Source organism: Hipposideros armiger, unplaced genomic scaffold, assembly GCF_001890085.2.
Source record: "Hipposideros armiger isolate ML-2016 unplaced genomic scaffold, ASM189008v1 scaffold_126, whole genome shotgun sequence".
NCBI lineage: Eukaryota > Metazoa > Chordata > Mammalia > Chiroptera > Hipposideridae > Hipposideros > Hipposideros armiger.
In genome coordinates, this window is record NW_017731476.1 from 3,455,486 (window position 1) to 3,475,773 (window position 20,288).

Sequence of the window (20,288 nt, forward strand, 5' to 3'; positions counted from 1 at the left end):
CCTCCACCACCACCACCCCTGGCCAGCCACGGAAGGTACTGAGGCCTCTCCAGCCACTTTCCTCTCTCCTCCTGACTGCCTCAGGCTCTGCCCCCACCCCAGTGTTCTGGGAACCCCCTCCAAACCTCTCAGCCTCTTGGGGGTGGGGGCAGGCACCTGGTGACCCGGGAGACCAGGAAGTGCTGGACGGCGGGACTGTCCACCATGGCCAGGGCGGCCCCGGCCCAGGCCCGGCACTGCTCCTGCGCCTGCAGCCAGGCCACCTTCTCCGCCACCAGGCGGTAGCAATGCCCGTTACCAGGGAAGACCTCGGTGTCGGAGGGGCACAGCGGATGCACCACTGGGGGCCGGCGGGCAGAGAGATGGGGTATCAATGTGTGCCCACCCAGGACTCTTCCCCATGTGCCCCTGACCCTGGGGTGAGGAACAAGCGGGGTGACCCGGGTCCAGTGGCAGGGAGGTACCCACCTTGGGCCAGCTCCTCGTCTAGGGCCATAATGCTGTAGGTGGCCTTGAGGCCTGAGCCGCCACGATTTCGGACTCCGAGCTCGAGGGTCTCATCAATGTGCACTGAGGCTGGACACACGAGCTCCAGGGCAGCCGGAGCCGCCTCCACCTGCACCTCCGTCTCCAGCTGGGCTGAGCCAGCCCCCAGGGCCAGCACAACTGTCACTCGATAGCGCCTGGGCAGCATATAGCGGTGAGTAGCAGCCGGCCCAGCGATGTCAACCTTAGGGGAGCTGTCGCCGAAGTCCCAGCGTGTGGAGCTGACAGGTAGCAAGGCAGTGACATGGAAGGCTGCTGGCTGGCCAGAGGCCAGGGGTCCATGGGGCCCTACCAGAGTGGCCCCTGGGGAGGCAGGGAAGGCATTCTGGAGGAGGGTGGGGCCCCTGCAGGCAGGGGCAGGGGGCAGCGGGAGGCCAGAGCAGAAGGGCAGGCAGGCGGAGGAGGTGTTAGGGGGCTGGACCACCCCGCACAGGCAGCGGCCCTGCTCTGAGAGGGCCGCAAGGCCTTGACCGGCAGAGAAACAGAAGGCACTGCAGGCCTCGGCCACCAGCGGGCCCTCATGGGCAGCTGAGAAGGCCACCAGCGTCACGGCACCTGTGCTGTTGTCAGGGAGGCAGGCGATGTACTCCTCACCTGGAAGGGGCAGATGGCTGCTTCTCAGCCCCCATTCTAGATCCCAGATTCCCCCCCACCCCCAACCCCACGCTGGTCTCCCCACCTCCCACCCGCACTGGCCTCTTGGTCCAGAGGGCCTTCCTAAACCTCACCGGTCAGTCTGTCTCAGCCCAGTAATTATTCGCCAATGTATCTGCTGCCCAGGTCCCCATCTTTCATCCCCTGCAGGCTGGTGACTCCTTCTTGGCCGGGCTGTCCCCCAGGGAAGGACTGAGCTGGCCCTGCCCCACCTGTACTCACCACAGCCGCTATCAGACAAGGGGACCTGGAGAAGGGGCCGGCCAGCCAGGGGGCCAGGGCCTGCACAAGTTGCTGTCTCGGACTGCACCACACGGACCCGCTGCTCCGCTGCCCAGCGCGGCAGCCACGCCAGACCACAGTCACACTCTAACGGGTTCCCGCTCAGGTTTCTGTAGAAGAGGCAGGGCCAGGTGCTCGGCAGACAGTGGGACAGGTAGGGGGGACCAGGCCTGGCCTTGAGGAAGTCTGCGCTGGCCTCAACCTGGGGAGATCAGGGCCCACCCCCACCCCCCAACAAGTACAGCCTCCCACTACCCGTGTGGTAGCCTGCCAGGTTCTGGGTGGGGGGGCTCCAGCAGGCAAGCAAACAGTCCCCCAGTGTCTGGTCTCAAATTAGGGAACAGGTATGAAGGCCAGGTCAGGAGGGCGGGGGATTGTTGGGGGGCCATGAGCCCAGCCACTAACACCCACCAAAAACAATGCAACTTACATTTCACTTAAATTAAATAAATTAGCAAATGTTCTTTCTTCTAATGTCGAAATCTTGTTGTTGCTTATGTCCCTGGAAGAAAGGGGGGATTTGGTAGGGTCTGAGCTGCCCCCATAACTGCAATCGTGACAAGCAGCCACCACCTGCCCCCACCCCCACCCCCGCAGTGGAATCCTATAGCCACGCTGGAGAGGACACTCACAGCTCTGTCAGTGCCGAGAGGTTCGCCAGGAGCCCGGCATCCAGTGCCCGGAGCAGATTGTGGGAGACGTCTCTGGGAAGCAAATCAGTCACAGGTCAGTGCTGGAGCCCCGGGTGGGGCACAAAGCCAACCCCAGGCCTGTCCCAGAAGCTCCCCAGCACCCCCAATTGTGGCCTCCCACCCCCGAGCTCCTTATTCCCAGCCAGGATAGAGAATCGGAATGAATTCACATCTGGAAAAAGAGGCAGGAGAAGGCTGGGACCTCTCAGCGCTCCATCCATGCCCTGTACTAGTCCCCCTAGAACCAAGGCCCTGCATTGTCCCCTGCCCCTAGCCCAGCAGGGCCAGTCCACATCACGGAGGGCAGACTTCACCCCCCTACAGGGTTAAAAACACACAAGGGCAGCTCAGAGGTCTTCAGGGCCAGGGGCCCAGCTGCTGCCAGCTGACGGGACCTGTGAATGTCCCTAAGCTGCAGTGGGGCACAAAGGCCAGGTGAACACATGGCCCTGGTAGATAAGCCCATACCATAGCGACAGTGACAGCCCATATTAAACCTCGAGGTTAACACCAATGAAAACTCCAGTCAACAAGATAACACATAGGTTTAATGGGAAGCGTAACTTCCCACAAGAAGCATCAAGAAAAGCTGAAACATGGATTGACACTATGTAAAACTGTGCTGTGTGTCGGAGTGGACAGACTGACCAATGAAAGCAAGGGAACCTCCTAAAACAGACTGTGACTCCGCCCGTGCAGACAGATGGGACTGACATGTCCAGGACATGCTCTTGCGCCAACAATCCCACTTTCCTTCCCAGCACGGAGGTGGAGGTCACAGTCGCCCATGCCCATTCACCTCCTGGGTCAGGGACCCTTGGACCACCCTGATTTGGTGAACACCTCTGGTCACCTGACTCACCCCACCTTCCTCGTCCCCTCCCCAGGCTCCCACAGGTCTGTGTACCCCCCCCCCCACCACGGTCTCCAAACAGATGAGGCCTGGGCCTCCCACCCACAAGCCCCTGTCTTTCCAGGTGTCACTATTCACACTCTCATGTCCCAGAATGCCTCTCTCCAGCCCTGTCTTCCCACCAATGACCACCCAGTGATACAGAGACTGGGGGTCCACTGATGCCTCCTCCAGGCCTGCAAACCCAGCTCCTAAAACACGGGCCTTCCCAACACCACCCCAGCTGCAGCCTGGTCCAAACCCCCATGGCAGCCCAGGGGATGTCCTAAAGCCCAGCTCCCATCAGTCACCCTCTGGAATGGGCCTTGCTTTCTCAAGCCTGCTCCAAACACAGCAGGAGCTCAGTAAGACCAGGCTGGTGTAAAAGGAGGCCCTCCTGGGAGCCAAGGCACTGAGGTGCCACCCAGGCCCCTGGGCCTCCAAACACGCAGGCTGCAAGGACATGGGCAACAGCGGGTCAGACAGTGTCCTAGGGCTTGGCAGGCTGAGAGGCATGGCACAGACCCCCTGCCCAGCCTGCGATGCTCAGGACCACCTCTGAAACCAGGGTCAGGAAATGACCCCACCCTAGCCCTTGACCACTGCTCCTCCCTGGAGATCTGCTGGCCACACAGAGCCTCCTGGTGACCACTATCCAAATACTGGCTACTTGACAGGGGCAGGAGGCTGGGTCTCACCTAGGCTGCTCCCACTATCCTGGCTCCCAACACAGCAGGGGGCCACCTGAGGAGCTTTTGGAGAGGTAGCACTTGCCTTCCCGTGACCAATGTGGGGAGCCAGGCCCAGAGGGGCTCCTGTGCCCCTGCAGCTCCCACTAAGGGGGTGTGGAGAGGTGCACTGTAGACACACTCAGCCAACCCCAAGGAGCCTTGTCTCTCTCTGCATCAGGGACTCAGTGCTAAGCATATAAATGAGCGCTCAGCTGACGCTGGCCTCAGCCAGCCCGGAGAGGCAGGCCATGGGCAGCCTCACTAGGAGAGAACAAGCAGCAGGTGGGCAAGACCACGGGCCTCCAGTGAACCCGGGGCCCCATGAGAGGGGCTATGAGTGGAACCTCCAACATGGTCAGAGGGGCAGGCGGAACAGGGGGCGGGTCCTCCCTATGGTAGTGGGACCTCTGCGAAACTGGACTGGGGTACCATGGGACAGGGGAGGTGCTGGGAGTCCAGGGCTCCTGCTCGGACCAGGTGAGGGCGGGGCTTCCACCAGAAAGACCCATAGCAGCCCCACTACTGCTCTGACCAGGTGGCAGGAAGCCAGGACACCCAATTTGGCAAGGCTCTCCTCCCAGCAAGAAGTTCAAATGGCAGTGCAGGTGCCAGCTCACACAGTCATGCCACTCACTGCACTGAGAACCTGACTGCTTTGGGAACCAGTGTAGCCACACACACACATCGGGAGGCACAGACATTCTTTCCTCTCACCTGTAGGATGTGACATGGTTTATAGCTTGAGAACCCTGAGCCCATTGGCAAGTGGGGCCTGGAACCCCCTCTTGGCACACAGAGGCAGGAGAAAGGCAGATGCAAAATGCAGCCCCCTCCCCCTGCAACTGTTCAAATGGAGAACTAAAGAAAGCACTGGAAGGGGGTGCAGAGTAACAACCCCATTCTCAAGAGCAGGCAGGTCCCCTAGATTTTCCACACTCTTTCTGCTCTTGAAGTAGGAGAAATGGGGTGTGGCGGCTTCAGTGCAGGAGGAGACAGACAGGCTGCCCTAGAGGACCTGGAGCAGGGGCTGGGGTGGGACCCAGGGCCAGGAGTGGGGGCTTCAGAGTTTCAGAGGGGAACCAGGAGCCACCCTAGCCAAGGAGGTCGGGCCAGGGGCCATGGGGATGGGCCCTCTGGCACTGTTGCCTCTACCCTCTCCAACCAAGCCTAGCTTCCCTGGTCCCCTCCCACACAGGGAGGCTTTTTCCTTTCAGTCAGGCTGCTGCCATTAGGTAAGCCCAGATGAGCACTCACAAGTGCTTCCACAAGCCATGAAGGGGGCACAATGCTTTCTTCTAGGGTGCTCGGTGGGCAGCACCGCGCCCCTCTCTGCACTCCACAGGTCCCACCCCAGGCGCCAATCAGGTGCAAGACTGGGAGAACAGGTTATCAGATAAGGGACTCGGTGCGCCCTGTTGGCTACACATGCCCAGTTCCTAAGCGAACCCACCACAAGCCTGCCCATCATGGTGTTAACCAGCTAGTCTGCTCGAAGCCTTCACCTGTAGCCAAAAGCTGGGCACCACTGCGGGGCTCTGAGAGTCCTGGATTCTTACGGGGTCAGTGAAAACACAAATTCTTTGAGGTTATGCTCACTGATCCATTCCATCCAACTATCAAAAGAAACCCTGACACCCAGCGGGTCACCAAGCCAGTCCACCAGCACCACTAGTGCAGGGCTGCAGCACAGGAGGCGTGCCTCGGAAGGGACAAGTCCCCCCAAACCAACGCTTCTCGCCTCGTGACCTGCAGGAGGCGACACTCTCCAGCTTCACTGGTGACACAAATATGAGCAATGTCTGTAAAACTCTGACCTAATAAACAATTTAGGACAGTCATGTCTGCTTTTTTGAAAAAAAAAAAAAAATAGGGACACATGTCTCTCCCAGCACAGGCCAAGGCCCGCCAGCACTGTACACACACTGTGCCCACAGCTGGGATGCTGGCGCATCCACACCACCCCCAGCGTGGGTGGCACAGGCTGGGACCAGGCCAGGCAGCCACACTCCTACCACTTGATCAATGGCACCCTGGACCTAAGTGGGGGCTTCCTAGTGGCTGAATTAAGGACAGCAGAATCTGGGCCTGTCAGAAGGAATCAAGCCCCAGGAGCCAAGAAGCAACAGCCCTGGGGAGTATGATGGTCCAGACAGATGGCCTGGGGGACAGGACGGTGGCATGAGGACGAGTGCAGGCATGAGACACACACCAAGGGCACCAGGGAGAGCTTCCCAGCCCAGGCCTCAGAGGATAAAGAAGGAAAATCCCTAAAATGTTTTTCTACATCCTGCTTTCTGGAAAATTCATCACGAGTGACAGCTGCTGGGAGCCGCCTGTGGTGCCTGAGAAACCAGGGTGGGGTGGGGAGGCAGGTCACCCTCAGTGTCCTGGTCACTCAGCCAGCACCCACCTGCCTGGTAGGACACCGCTGTCCCTGGGCTCACTGGCCCACGGCTCCAGTTAAGTCCTCCATCCAACTTCGCCTAGCTCAGCAGCCCCATGGAACTTGCCTCACATACACAGACCGCCTCCCTATCACGCAGACCGCCTCCCTATCACGGTGCTGGCCACATGCGCCCTGCACTCCCTGTGCTCCAAGCCCCCGAGACCCTTCTCCCCAGCACTCACCTGGACCTGGACCTGGCCCATGGTGCAGAGAAAAGGACAAAGGGCCTCAGGGGCCCTGCTGGCCAAACTCCACCCACCCCACTCCCCAGAGGGCAGAGCCAGGGACCACACCACAGGACCCCCCACCTCCCCTTTGTGTGGAAATATCTGCATAGGGTAGGCCATGGGTAATGGTGTACACTGGAGGGGTAGGGGGCAGAGAGGCCACTGGAGGGTCATGGGGGGCCATTGGAGGGGGAGTCACTGGAGGGGGAGGCGGGTGGAATCCTCACCCAAGCCCATAGCCTCAGGCCCTGCACAGCCACTTTCCACATCTCCATCTGCTTTTGCCATCAATGTTCTGGGGGAATGCCAAGGTGGCCACAGGCCAGCCCCATCCCCACTCCAGCCCCTTGGGCTTCCTCTGAACCCCCCAGGTGACATCATTGCAATGTGAAGCCCTGCCCCCACACTCAGGGGCCTGACAGGACACAGCAGGCCCAAGGAGCTGTGTAAAGGAGCCCACACAGTGGGCAGAAGCAGAAGAGGCTGGCCAAGCAGCCGTGCCAGACCCATAAGCGAGAGCCAGCAGCTTGGTGGGACAGCACCAAGAGGTCCTGAGCCAATCAGGGCCCACCCTCTGGGCCAGCTGGACCCTCCCAGGCCACTGCAGGGCCCAGACCAGCAACTTCCAGGGGAACCCCCCCACACACAAGGCCAAGGCTGGAGAGATCAGGCCAGCTGGGGGAAGAGGGGAAAGGGGTGACCTGGGGACAGGACACATCCACAAAAGTACAAGACACATATCACCTCCCCAGGTACCAGGGATAGGGCTGGAAGGGCCCCCCCACTGCCTGCAGCATTGGACATGAACCCCATGGTCAGAGATCAGGGCTCTCACACCCGGCCTGGCCCTCTGCTGTTCCCTCTCCTGCTCAGAGACAGGCAAGTGTGTTGGGGGAGAAGGAAAGACCCCTGGTCCACCCCACAACCTGGGCCCTCCTTCTCCTGCCCCCACAATGCCCCCACAGTCACTAGGGAACTCAGTCTGCCCCCACACAGCGATGCTCCCCTGGATCCTTGTCCTGGGGCTCAGGTGCCCAATGGCACATCCCTGTGCCTCTGGCTCTGATCTTTCCTGGTCCAAGCAGGAGCTGGTCAGGGATCTCTGCTTTCACCACCAAGCTGGAGGTGCCCAGCAGAAGATGCTAAGGGCCCCTCATCCCATGCGCAAAGGCAGCTCCTTCTGCCCTCCCTACACCAGGCTCTGGCCCTACTCACATCCCAGGCTTCACAGAGGGGATGGGAGGTAGGAAGGGAAAGAGGGGAGTAGGGGAGGGGGAGTCTCAGAGCCACAGCAGGGAGAGATAGAAAGGGGCTGCAAGTATAAAGGTGAGTTGTGTGGGGGGTGGAGGCCAGGAAGAAGGCCCCTGAGGCCGCATGTCTGGAGCGTTCCCAGATGGCTCTGAGGGCAGTCACTTTTAGAGCTGAGGAAACGGAGCCTCCAGACAAGCCCAGAGGACCCTGTCCTGCAGCCCAGAGCAGCCTCAGTTTCCTCCTATGCCAAGGAGGAGGGTGGCCTTGGGTGCCTGCTCTCCAGTCCAGATGCTGGGCGGGGTTTGGGGGCCAGCTGGAGCCCCCAAGGAAACATCTGCACATTCCAGACACATGTGGTCAGCGGTGGGGGCGAGTGCCAGGCCCCAGCCCAGCACCCCCACCCCGGTACTGGCTGCCTTGCTGGAAACAGGGCTTGAGGGGAATGGGCTCCGGAGGGGCAGCCGGTACATGTTATGTAACTGGCTCCTCCCGAGCCAGCAGCTGCCTCCTCCCTCTGGCAGGACAAGACAACGCAGTGGGCGGCAGGCACCCCACTCCCCACCCAGGGCGCAGGGCTCTAGGCTCCTCCTTCTTCCTCCAGCCCTCCTGGTTCCTGGAAATGCAGCCTCAGTGGGCCCTGCTGCTGTTGGCTAAGCCAGCCCACCCTATCCCTGGAGGCCCCACAGGCTCCAGAGAGAAACAGGTTCCCCTCAGCCCAGCAAGGGGGATGCCTAACAGGGCCCCTGAAAAGCCAGGCGCAGGCAGAAGGGAAGAGAGGCCACCATGCTGGTCTGGGGCCCCTCAGGGGACCCCTGCCAACACCTCGGCCCTCAGGCCTGGCAGTGCCACCCACTCACTGCCTCACCGCCTCACTAATGGCTTCTTTCAGCACCGGGGACAGGCAGCTGGGAGCCCAGCACCCGCGCCAGTCTGAGTCTAATAACCTCATTCTGCTTTCATTCCCTTCTATTTATGGAGAGTGAGGCTGGCTTCCAGGGCCGGAAATGATGACGTTTAAATTAATGAATTCAAGTTTGGGAGAGAGCTGATTTGGAAAAAAACATGCGGATAGGATGAGCTAGGGAGGTGGGCAGGGAGCAGGCCTTCCAGGGAGAAGGGGCAGGGGGGGCCTGCCAGATCTACCTTGGCTCTGCATTCAAGTTCCCACCTCCACCTGATGCAAATCAGGGCTCAAGGGATCAGCAAGAAGCGGGTGGGGGGCCTTGGCCTTGAAGACAAGAGGGAAAGGCCTGCATGAGAATCCTCCGTAGACTCCCGGCCCCAGGGCAATGGAACAGCAAGCAATGCCCATTTCACAGGGTATTTTGTGGGGCTCCCTCATGGAGCTTTGCCACACAACTGAACTGTCACCAGGATAAGGTGGGTGTCTGGTGTGGTGACAAAGCCTGCCTAGGATCCCCCCTGGGACCACAAGCCAGGACAGGGAGGGAAGCCTCAGGAAAGAGATGAGGCCGTGGGGCACCCTCCACACAACTCAGCCCCGAGGGGAGGTGCTCTGAGACCAGCTACCATCTGGGCATTAACAGACCAGGGTGGTGGCCAGGGGCTGGGAAGGAGGGGGCCCACCCAGAGAGGGGTCCAGCTTACCCTTCCACCTGCAGCTAGGGATTTGGGGGCCTCTCTTCAAGGGGCCTCCCTTCAAGGGCATGGAGAGAAAAGAAGCAACACCCAGGGGCCTCAGGGAACTGCGCTCAGCTGATGTGTCCCTTTGCACTCTGGCCTGTCATAGCCAGCAGGGCAGGGACTGTGACACCCCCTCTACAGATGGGAATGCTGAGGCTCAGTGAGGCCGCCTTCCCTGCCTCCCCAGAGCCTGAAAAGTGAAGAAGAAAGGCAGTTGGGGCTCTTCCCACCCTGGTTGGGGAGCCGGCACAGGGCCTCCAGCTTTCCAAGGGCAGAAGCATCAGTTCAGCGTGGCCAGCAATCTCCGTACCCACTCGGCTGCTGGGCAGGGCTAGTGGCATGACCCAGCCTGACACCAGGGCAGTTTGGAGGTGCAGGACCCTGGGGCCACCAGTGCCGCTAGCCTTGCCGAGGCTCTGGCCCCGATTCCCCACCTCGACCAGAATGAAAAGCTGGCTCTGCCCTGCCTCAGGACTGAAGCCCTTTCTAGGATGGCCCCACAGGATGCAGGAGCAGGCTTCATGCCTTCAGGACCTGGGGGCTGCTAAAACTGAGGGCACCCCACTTTGTTAGGCCTGGGCCCACGAGGCATCTCTGGAAGGGAAAGAGCCCTGCCTACCTTGGCCCCCAAATGCAGCCCCCTCGCTGGCATCAGCAGCTGGGCACCACTGGGCCCCTTGGCGGAGACGGCTGCCAAGCCATAAAGAACGAGGTGTTCCGGGAAAAAGGACGTGAGCTGCATTTTCCAGCTGCCTTTCACTCAGCAGCGCCCCCGCCGCACACGGCCCACCCCGTGGATGCTCCGCTGCCTCGGCCAGCTGGAGACGAGGAACCCAGCACACAGGGCCAGGCCTCAGTGTGCCCAAGCCCAGATGCTGCGCCACCCCAGACAGTGGCAGGAGAAACGGGATGTTTTCATTCCAGAGCACTCGCCAGGCAGGGCCCACTGGGTTTCCGCTGCTGGCACTGGCCACCACACAGTGTTCCGGAAAAGAAAATGTGCGTCTCCATCCAAAATGGCTTCTTCGCTGGAAACTAAACCCCAGCCGGAGTCTCCCTCTGAGGCCAGGGTCTCCACACTCCCCGCCCACCTGGCACAGAGGCAGCTGGGAGGGTCCAGGGTGGGGCCACATCTGGCAATACCACCCAGCCCAGCCAATTGTCACAAGATGGCGGCCCCCAGGCACAGCCTGTGGAGAGTGGACAAGGAGGCCCCAACAGGCGGCCTACTAGGAGATGTGCTGGCCTGAGGGAAGAGGACTGTGGGAGGAGCCTGTAGAGAACCAGGAAAGGGAAACTGAGGCTGGCAGGCGCCAGGTGCACCTTCTCCAAAACCACCTGAGTCAGTTAGCTTCCCCAGAAAAATAAAAAAGATGTGCCGTGTGCGACAGCCGAGGTGGCAGCAGGGTCAGTGTGCTGTGGGGGACACTGAGTAGCTCACATGCTCACAGGTTCCGAGGGTGCCACATCATCAAGAGCAAGGTGCACACAAGAGCTCCCAGTGCTTTGTTCATGCCTCGTAACCTCACTGTTACATATCCCCACGTGAAAGCATCAAAAACACAAGCACTTAAAACTGAGATAAAAACACAAGCGGAACATGCCAGGAGTGATGAATCCCAACAGCCGTGTGGCCCTGTGTTAAGGCACCTCTGAGGTCAGACCAGATGGCTTCTGGACATGGGGTTTCCCTGCCTAGGTGCTGAGGGGTGTGTAGGAGTCTGCCTGCTCATGCTCATCTACGCTTCTCCCGTCTGTTGCAGTGTTTGATCTGAACAACTCAGTCACGGTAACATGTGCACTGGCTCAGGGGCACTTCTCAGGCTCTTGTGTCCTGTCTGCTCTGCAGCAGGGCAGGTCCTAGGGGTCCATCTCCTGGTGGCCAATGCTTGGGGACAAGGTAATGGGCTCTGAAAACACAGAGAGGAGGGGATGGAGGGAGCCACTTAAGCAAGTTACAATTACTGGGACCACTGGCAATCGAGCCCTGTGGATGCAGGACATACCCTCACCTCTGAGGCCCCACGACCCTGTAAGGTACATCCACACATGGTGCCCATTTCGTAGGTGAGGAGATTGAAACTCAGAGAGGCTGAGTGACTCAGCCAAGGTCACACAGGAAGTGTAGGTGCTGGGATGTAAACTTGGTCTGACCCAGGGCCTGAATCCCCTACTCCTGGGCTCCCATACCTTCCTCCTGGAACCAAACAGGAAGTCAGCGGGAAGGGACCAGAACAGGGAATCACAGAGGGAGGTCTGAGGAGGAGCTGGTAGGACGGACATTGCTGAGCAAGCAGCTGGGGCCTGAGCCCAGATCCCACCCAGTCCCACTCAGGCACAGCCCCACTGCCACCTCTCTATGGTTTATGAACCAGGCTGCTGTTGCTGTACCCCAGGTCCCTGCGTGCAGTTGCAGGGTTATGCCCCAGAGCATGTTGATGAAACCACCTCTCTGCCACAACTAACCAGCCATGTGATCCTAGGAAATGACTCAACCTCCGTGTACTGGTCTGTAAAGTGGGACTGAGTGGTTCCACCCCCACAGCACTGTGTGAGGCACCTGAGATAAAGGACAGAAAGGGCCTAGCACAGAGCCTGTCACTTGGCAACCATGAGAAGACAAGGCAGTGGTGGGAGGGGGCCACCCACTGGGTAGTTTCTTCAGAAACTTTTTTTAAATTCAAACATAATTTACATACTAATAAAGCTCACCCTTCTAAAGTACACAATTCAGTGGTTTTTAGTATATTCTCAAGGTTGTACAACCATCACCACTATCTAATTCCAAAACTTTTTCATCTCCCCAAACAAAACCCCACACTCCATGGCCATCACCGCCCAACCCCATCCCCTACCCCAGCTGCAGACAACACTAGTCTGCCTTTTGCCTCCATGGAGTTGCCCGTTCTGGCCATTTTGTATTAGTGAAATCATTTAATATGTGGCCTTTTGTGTCTGTCTTCTTTCATTGAGCACCAAGTTTTCAAGGCTCATCCGTGATTGTAGCGTGTCAGCGCTCATTCCTTTTTATGGCTGAGTAACATTCCACTGTGTGATAGGATGGCACTATTTATCCATTCAGCTGTTGATGGATACTTGGGCTGTTTCCACCTTTGGTTACTATGAATAATGCTGCTATAGACATTTGTATACAAGTTTTTGTGTTGACGCATGTTTCATTTCTCTTGGGTAGATACCTGGGAGCAGAATTGCTGGGTCCTACGTTTAACCTCCTGAGGAACTGCCAGACTGTTCCCCCATTCTATTGTACATCCCCACAAGCAGTGAAGGAGGGTTACAATTTCTTCACATCCTCACCAACACTCATTATGGGCTGTCTTTCTGGTGATAGCCACCCCAGTGGATGTGAAAGGGTATCTCACTGTGATTTGATTTGCATTTCCCTAAAAGTAAGCAGTTAAGCATCTTTTCATATGCTGATTGGTCATTTGTATATCTTTTTTGAAGCTATGTCTGTTCAGATCCTTTGCCCATTTTTTTAATTGGGTGATTTGTCTTTTTAGTATTGAGTCATAAGGATTTTTAATATATTCTGGCTACAAGTCCCTCATCAAATACATGATTTGCACATGTTCTCCACGCTGCAGTCCCCATTCGGGGGGCAAATACAGAAGACGTGTGTGCCCTCCTGTCCACAGTTCTGGCAAATTTGCATTCTGTGTCTCATCAGGAAACTAACATTACACGTGCATCTATAGTCCGAATCCCCAAGCACCAGCCATTGTGTGCAGCTCAGAGAATGTGAGAGTGAGATCGGCAGGAAGTGCAGGTCACCTGAGTCCTCCCACTACCCACTGTCTCCACACAGCAGTCAGTGTTCTTTCTAGAAGACACCAAGCACAACACTTCCCTCTTAGACCCTTCAGTGTCATCCCTACCTGCTGGCCTCACCTCCTACTCCTCTATCTGAGACTCTACCAGCCCCTAGATGACTCCTGTGCAAATATTGAATAATGGCTTCATTGCCCCTCCTCCCAGAAGGAGAGGGTCCTTCCGGGCAGCGCCTACAAAGTGGTTCCCTCCCCATCATCTGTGTCTTTGATTTAACATAACTGAGCCTCAGAAAGGTGGGCCCTTAAAGACTCCCAGCACAGAGACTGCACACAGCAGTCAGACAACCCATAGCCAAGGGCTCACAGAGGGACCTTCTGTTACTAGGTGAGCCCTTAAGGCAGCAACCCATGTGGCACCTGTAGTCATGTTATGCACACACCAGGCCCAGGTCAAGTCCAAGGGTCTGCTCACCTTCCCTCACACCTATGTCCTGTGCAGACACTCAGGGCTGAGCCTCCCCCAATCTCCTGTCGTTTAAGGGAACAAGCAGGGAAGGGGGATGCCCTGAGTGCTCCCAGCCAACAGAAGACACTAAGGCCCCCAGCATCTTAATCAGCAAACCAAGTCCCTACTGAATCCCTGTCCCAAGTCTAGACCCAGACCTGAAACATGCACAAGACGGTACACAAAACCCAGTATGAGCCCCTGGTCAAAAATCAGCAGTGCACAACACCTGAGATGGGATGGGCCAAAATCACCCACACACCTGAAGCTGATTGACAGACCACACCTGGAGAAGCACTGCCATATCAAAAACTTTCTGTAGTGACACATTCTATCTCTGTGCTGTCCTGTCCAACACAGTAGCTACTGGCCACAAGTGACTCTGGAGCACTTGAAATGTGACTCGCCACACAGCACAGCTCTGGACCCAATTATCAATCTACAGGAAACAAAGAAGGCAGAGGGACATATTGAATGACACTATGGAGGTGACAGAGAGACGCAATCCAATCCCAAGCATTGTCAAAGCTGGTTTCTTCAACGAATTGCACGAGGCAAAAGAGAGATGGAGGGGAAGCCTATACACCAACAGAGATTTAAAAGACACCAATTAATTGTACTGTGTGAACCTTATGTGTATCCGAATTTAAACTACTAAAAGTTGAACGCATTGGACATGTAATGCGATCAGGGAATTACTCATTGTTGATCGTGGTGCTGCCATATACTCCAAGATGCTTACAGATCAAAGAATAGGATGCTGGAATTTGATTCAAAATGGGTGGGGGTGTGGAGGGGCAGGATGGGCACAGGGCAGTGGGTCCGAGAAGTTCGCCATGCTAATCCGCCTACCTCTGTGTATGTTCAAATTCTCCCTGATAAAGTTTTAAAAGTAGGGCAGCAACAGCATTTTGCTGAGTGACATCACCTTTTTAAGGCTGCCACCTCCCAGCAGCACCAATTAACCCAAGAAAGACCACAGTCTGGGAGCCCCGGGAGCCCAGAATCCCCTGAGGGCCAGCCTCCCGCCCGGGTCTAGACACAGCTGTCCAGCTACAGCTCAGACTGGCCAAGGAGTCTCAAATGGAGGGGTGGGCTGCAAGACACTGATGACAGAGGTGCCAGGCCCAAGCCCCTCAGAAGAAGCTGCTGGGTCCCCTGCACAAGCACACCCTCACCCAGAAAGCTCCCTGGCTTCTCCAAACTCAGCCCTTCTCCCTTAGAGAAGAGAAGACTCACCCATCTTCCTCTCCCTGAGGAGAGGATTTGCAGGGTTGATAGGCAGAATGGCTGGGGCAGCCCAGAGTGCAGATGGGGAACCAGAGGGGGCCTTATCATCTGCGCCAATTAGTTCAGTTTCTTGTGGGTCCTCACCCCCAGCCTTCTGGAAATCTCCCAGAAGCAGCTTCAGGGTGTAAAGAGCATCGAGTCTCCTCTATTTCCCATCCACCTGCCTCCCAGGGTCCTGTCACACAGATGGACAACAACCCTGGAAGTCCTGCCAGCTCCCAGGACCCCCAAAACCCAGGAGCAGAGCCGAAGGGGACACTTGCAAGGCAGCAGGCTCGGACTCCATCACTGTCTCCAAGAGCCTCCTGAGCCTATGCCCTGTTGCAGGCCTCGGACCCATCAGCATCGCTTATTCCCTGGACAGCAGCTCCTGGAGACCAGCTCAGACTAACCAGCAGGAGCCAAGTCTGAACTCCAGCAGCTCCCAGCCCACCAGGGACAGAGGTAACCTCACCCACAGTATCAAGTAACAAGGGGTGGGGGAGTCTGACGCAATCATGTGGGCGCTGGTGGCAGACGGGAGGCTCATCTCCAGAGACAGCAAAGATGACACATGCTTCAGTGGTCATGGAGCAAGATGACTGGTCCAGCACAGACCCCATGGCTCCCAGCTGGCCCTGGAGAACCTGCTTTTCCCCCACCCCCAAGTCCACCTGGCAAATCCCCAAGAACTTCTGGACCACTCAGGATCAGCACCCACCCAACATCCAAACTCGTCTGAACACTGACCACTAGGCCCCCTAATTGAAGGTGGCCACATGCTGAAGTCACCCAGGGAAGAATGTCACAAAACTGATGGCCTGGCCCCACCCCCCAGATTTAACAGTTTGTGGTCAAGGAGAGATGGAGTCCTGCCTTAGGTGCCTGGAAGTGCCCAAGAAATCCAAACGGGGCCGTTGGGACATGGATCAGCAGGCCCTGAGTCTGTCCCCAGCCCCAGGGATAACTGTCTGGAAATCTCAGTCTCCTGCACCCTTTTCATTCTGGGTCCTCAGCACCTGTCTGTCAAAACCAGTTCTGCCACGTACTGGCTGTTACTTGGTACTGGTGCTTGGGACAAATTGCATCATCTGCTTCTCAGTTTTTTCATCTGTAAAATGGGGATCTTCACTGTACCTCCACCTCAGCGAGTTAGGGTGAGGGTGTAATGACCACAACCAGAGCTTGGCACAGGACCTCACTCAAGACAAGCTCTCTACAAAGGCGATTATTACTACTTCCAACATGCAAACCCAACAACAGCTCTTCAGCCTTTTAAACCCCTCTTTCAACACCACCCACCCACTGTTCCCAGGATAACATCAGAGCCCTAGACAGGACGCTTGAGCCCTTCAGGACCCCTGCCCACCTCCTATTGTGCCCCCATTCCCTCAACACTTCCCCTGCAGCTGCCACACTGGGGGTGAACCCCACATCTACAAATGACCAAATCCAGCCTCCGGGTCTCTGTACACACAATTCCTCCTCTATTCCCCTGGACCCTCCTGAAATTTCAGGCCAAGTCTTACATATCCATCAAATCCTTGTCCAGACACCTTTACAGGGAAGCCTTCCCTGCCATCCCACACATAGCTCTCAACCTCCTCGCTTCTTTTCCCTAGGCTCCCATTCGCTGGGTATCCGCCAGGCCAGGCCGCATCCTATTAGTCTCTAATTAGCGTTTAAGTGTTTGCAGTCTCCCTTCAGAGACCGCCCCCACCCCGCCCCCGCACGCTGCCACAGGCCCCCCATCAGCTCGCGTTTGCTGATTCCCACCGGGTGGGATGTCTCTGCTTTCACAGAAACCGGGATTTTTCTGTTTCCCTCTGGCCTACGCCAGACGGGCTAACAAGCCGGCCGTGATCCCAGATTTTCCTTATTTAGTCAGGCGGACCTCACTACGCTGGAGCCTCGCCCTAGGAGAGGCCTGGCCGGCACTCCGTTTCCCCTTCTAGAGGCCGGGGACGCGCCCACGCCCTGCGAGGCCCGCCAGGCCGGCGGCCTGCCTGGCCGGGCCTCTCCCGGGAGGGTGCAGGCGCAGCGAGGCCTCCCCATGCCCCGCGCCCCTCCAGGCCCTCACCACCCCGCAATCCTCGCGCCCGCCCGGCGCCATGGCAACCGCCCGGCCCGCGTCGCGGGACGGCGGGTTACTCACAGTATGGTGGCGTCCGCGGGGATGCGCAGCGCGGGCCCGAGCGTCCGCAGTCCGCGGCCGGAGCAGTTGACGCGACAGGCGGCGCCGGGTGCCGGGCCGCATTGGCAAGGGGGTGCGCAGGGCCCGCAGCCGCGCCCGGGGCCCCCCGCCAGTGCCCCGAGCCACAGGCCCAGGACTAGGGCGAGCTCCAGGCGGGCGGGCAGCATCGTCAGGGCAGCGCGCGCATGGCCCCGGCCCGGAGCCCGCCCGGCGCCGGCGGCCGCGGCTCAGGCGAGGCCCGCGATCGGCATGGCGGGGCGCGGAGTGGGATCCAGGGGCGGCCGCGGCCTGCCGGCCTGCCTGCCTGCGCGACGTCCGCTCAGCGCTCGAGCCCGGCCGCGCTCAGGGTCCACCGCCGCCCGCTCGCGCGCTCGCGCTGCACTGCGGGCCGCCACGGGCTCCTCCTCCTCCTCCCCGCGCGGAGCGGACTGGGCGGGGCATCATCAGGCTCCGCCCCCTGCGCCGTAAAGTCGGATGCCGGCGGGGAGGCGGTGTCTTCAGGCTCTGCCCTCGCGCCACGGTATCTGGCGCGGCACGGGTTGGGACGTCTCGAGGCTCCGCCCTTCGCTCTGCAGTGTGGTCGCCGCGCGGGGTGAACCGGACGGGGAGACAGTCAGGTCGGTGTGGCCCCGCCCCTCCCGTGCACGCCCCTCCCGTGCACGCCCCTCCCTCGGCATTCTTCCCAGCTCCTGCTGCGTGCGCTCGCCTCAGTTTCCCGCGGCGTCCGCGCCTCCCAGCCTTCCGCAGTCACCACAGTCACAACGCTGAAAACACCAGCAATAATAACCACCGCGGCCTGAGATCTCCGGGCGCCGGTTACGCGCGCTCATCCACTCCCAGCACCTCTGCCCCTCTCGGTCTGCTCCGTACCCCGAGCGCTTGGCACACAGTAGGCAGTCAATAGTTACATTTCGCGTCCTCTCGTGGAGTTACGCCAGAGCGCCGGCAAGGTGTGACTGCTAGTCCCCGCTGTCACGGAGGTGACGCCCAAGATGGGCCTCACCCGGGCCAGTGAAACTCAGCATCCTGCTGCCACCAGCCCGCAGACCCAGGGCAGGAGACGGCGCTCTACTTGCCCGACATGGAGTTCTCCGGCTCTGGCCACTGCTTGCCCACTCTTTCCTTTCTTGGCCTCGAAGTACTCCGCGTTTGGCTCTGCAGAGGGAGCTTTTGTTCCTCTCCGTGTGCAGAATTTAATTACGAAACTAACGCCCGTGGTGGGTAGAATCCACGCCAAACAACATGAATGATCTCTGGAAACATGCTAGAAGCTCCACACAAAGAACCACATGTTATTATGAAATGTCCAAAATAGGCAAATCTAGAGAGATAGGAGGTAGATCAGTGGGTGGGGTGACTGCTAATGGGTTTGGGGTTTCTTTTGGGGGCTAATAAAACTCTAAAATTAGTGGTAATGGTTTCACAGCCTTGTAAATATACTAAAAAAAATTACTGGGTTGTACTCTTAAAAGGGTAGATTTTATGGTATGTGAATTATATCTCAACTTTTAAAACAATGAAGAAATAATAAAATTGTTCCGCCGTCGGGCGCAGCCAGGGGGAGGATTAGTCGTGAGAGCTTCTTGAGAGATGGGAGGAAGGAAACCCGCGTCCTTCATTTCTATTCATTGCCTTATTCCATTGAGTCTTTACCAACTCTAGGATATGAGCACTATTATTATTCCCTTTTAAGTGAAGTAAGGCACAGAGAGGTTAAGAAATTTGCCAAATCACACAGCAGGTAAGTGCCAGGATTAGGATTATATTCCAAACCCAAACTTTTTAAATCCAGTCAAATGACAAACTGATAAGATTCAAGGACTCCAGATGAGGGAAGATACACCCATAAGAAACAGTGGTGCAAAATGAGGGAAAGAGATTTATCAAGTCTAAATGGTTGTTGGAAGGTGGTTGTGGAGTAAACGCAGTTGTTTGGAAAGGATTTCTGGAATAGAAAATACATATGTTTAAAGAAGAAATTATCTGGAAATGAAATTCTAGACTATTTCAACAAATTCTGTGGTGAAACAGAAAGTAAAATCTGCCAAAGACCTTGTTTGATTCATGGAGGAGGACACTGGAGAGATGCTTAATTCTTGATAAAATACAGATTTTAAGGTTGTTATTAACAGTTAATGATAATTATTAGCATAAAATGAGAACTACAGGGGTGGGAAGAAAGTAAACCTAGGAAAAAGATTTAAAAGGAAACAATAGGTCAGTGTATTAATCAGAACACACAAAATAAGATCAAGTATGTGGGTGATCATAACAAACGTAAAGGAGTTAAATTTCCCTGTTAAAGAACAAGGATTCTCATAATAAGAAAATACATTAAGTCCAGGTAAATGCTATCTACAGGGATAAGCTTACACAAATAACCCAGAATAAAGAGATAGGGAAATGAAGACATAAAGCAGGTGAAGTGAGGTGGCAGTGTTCATTAAAAAAAAATAGAACCTTAAGCAAAAGATAATAAATGGGGAAAAGAGCACCTTTTTTGTACATTAATTAAAGGTACAATCTGTGTAGAATATAAATAATGAACCAGTTGTGTTCTCAAAAATGAAACATCAACATGCAAAGCTAAACTGTTAGAAATTCACAAAATCATGGTGGGAGACTTTATTACACCTTGCTTTGAATCTTAAAAATGAAGCAATTGTTTTAAGCCAGTACAGATATAGAGGATTTGAACAGCACAGTTAAGTTGTACTTTTATGTAACACTATATTGGCATAAACAGGGGAAATGATTCGGCAAGAAAGTGGCCTTAAACAACACCGCCCCCTAGGGGGAGTCTGGGTCCGTTCACCTTCTCACCGCACCACATCTTGAGTCCAGCCCATGACTGAGGCTCTCCCAAGGCCACCCTACCCCAGGATGCCCACCTGTGTAGAAGCCTGAAGAGCTGTCTGCAGAGGATCTTGGGACAAGGCTGGATATCCTGACAATCCAGGTAGTTGAAAGGTAAATGTGCAAGTGATGAATATCTTCATTATCTTGATTGTAATGATGGTTTCATGGGTCAAACTTTATCAAATCGTACACTTTATTTTTTTTAGGTTTTCAAAATAACATTTATTTTTTAAAAGTTAACATATGCAGGGTCAGCCGAGTGGCGCAATGGTTAAGAACTGGCTTGGGATGCCAGAGGGCCC

General features: G+C 56.6%; 1 protein-coding gene across 5 annotated transcripts in view; it reads right to left on the bottom strand.

Annotated features, from left to right (window-relative positions):
* PKD1 (polycystin 1, transient receptor potential channel interacting) overlaps positions 1-17,486 on the bottom strand; it is a 44,779-nt gene extending 27,293 nt beyond the window's left edge. For 4 of the 5 annotated variants that reach the window (XM_019648517.1, XM_019648516.1, XM_019648519.1 and 1 more), the window contains exons 1-6: positions 17,089-17,482; positions 2,115-2,186; positions 1,913-1,984; positions 1,423-1,592; positions 469-1,140; positions 157-340 (exon numbers count right to left, since the gene is read on the bottom strand). In XM_019648517.1, the coding sequence (XP_019504062.1) occupies positions 157-340; positions 469-1,140; positions 1,423-1,592; positions 1,913-1,984; positions 2,115-2,186; positions 17,089-17,294 (1,376 nt within the window). In that variant the 5' untranslated portion in view covers positions 17,295-17,482. Of the gene's footprint in view, positions 1-156; positions 341-468; positions 1,141-1,422; positions 1,593-1,912; positions 1,985-2,114; positions 2,187-17,088 lie in introns of all 5 variants that reach the window. The other variant, XM_019648520.1, reaches the window with a different exon arrangement.
* Between the last annotated feature and the right edge of the window lie 2,802 nt (positions 17,487-20,288).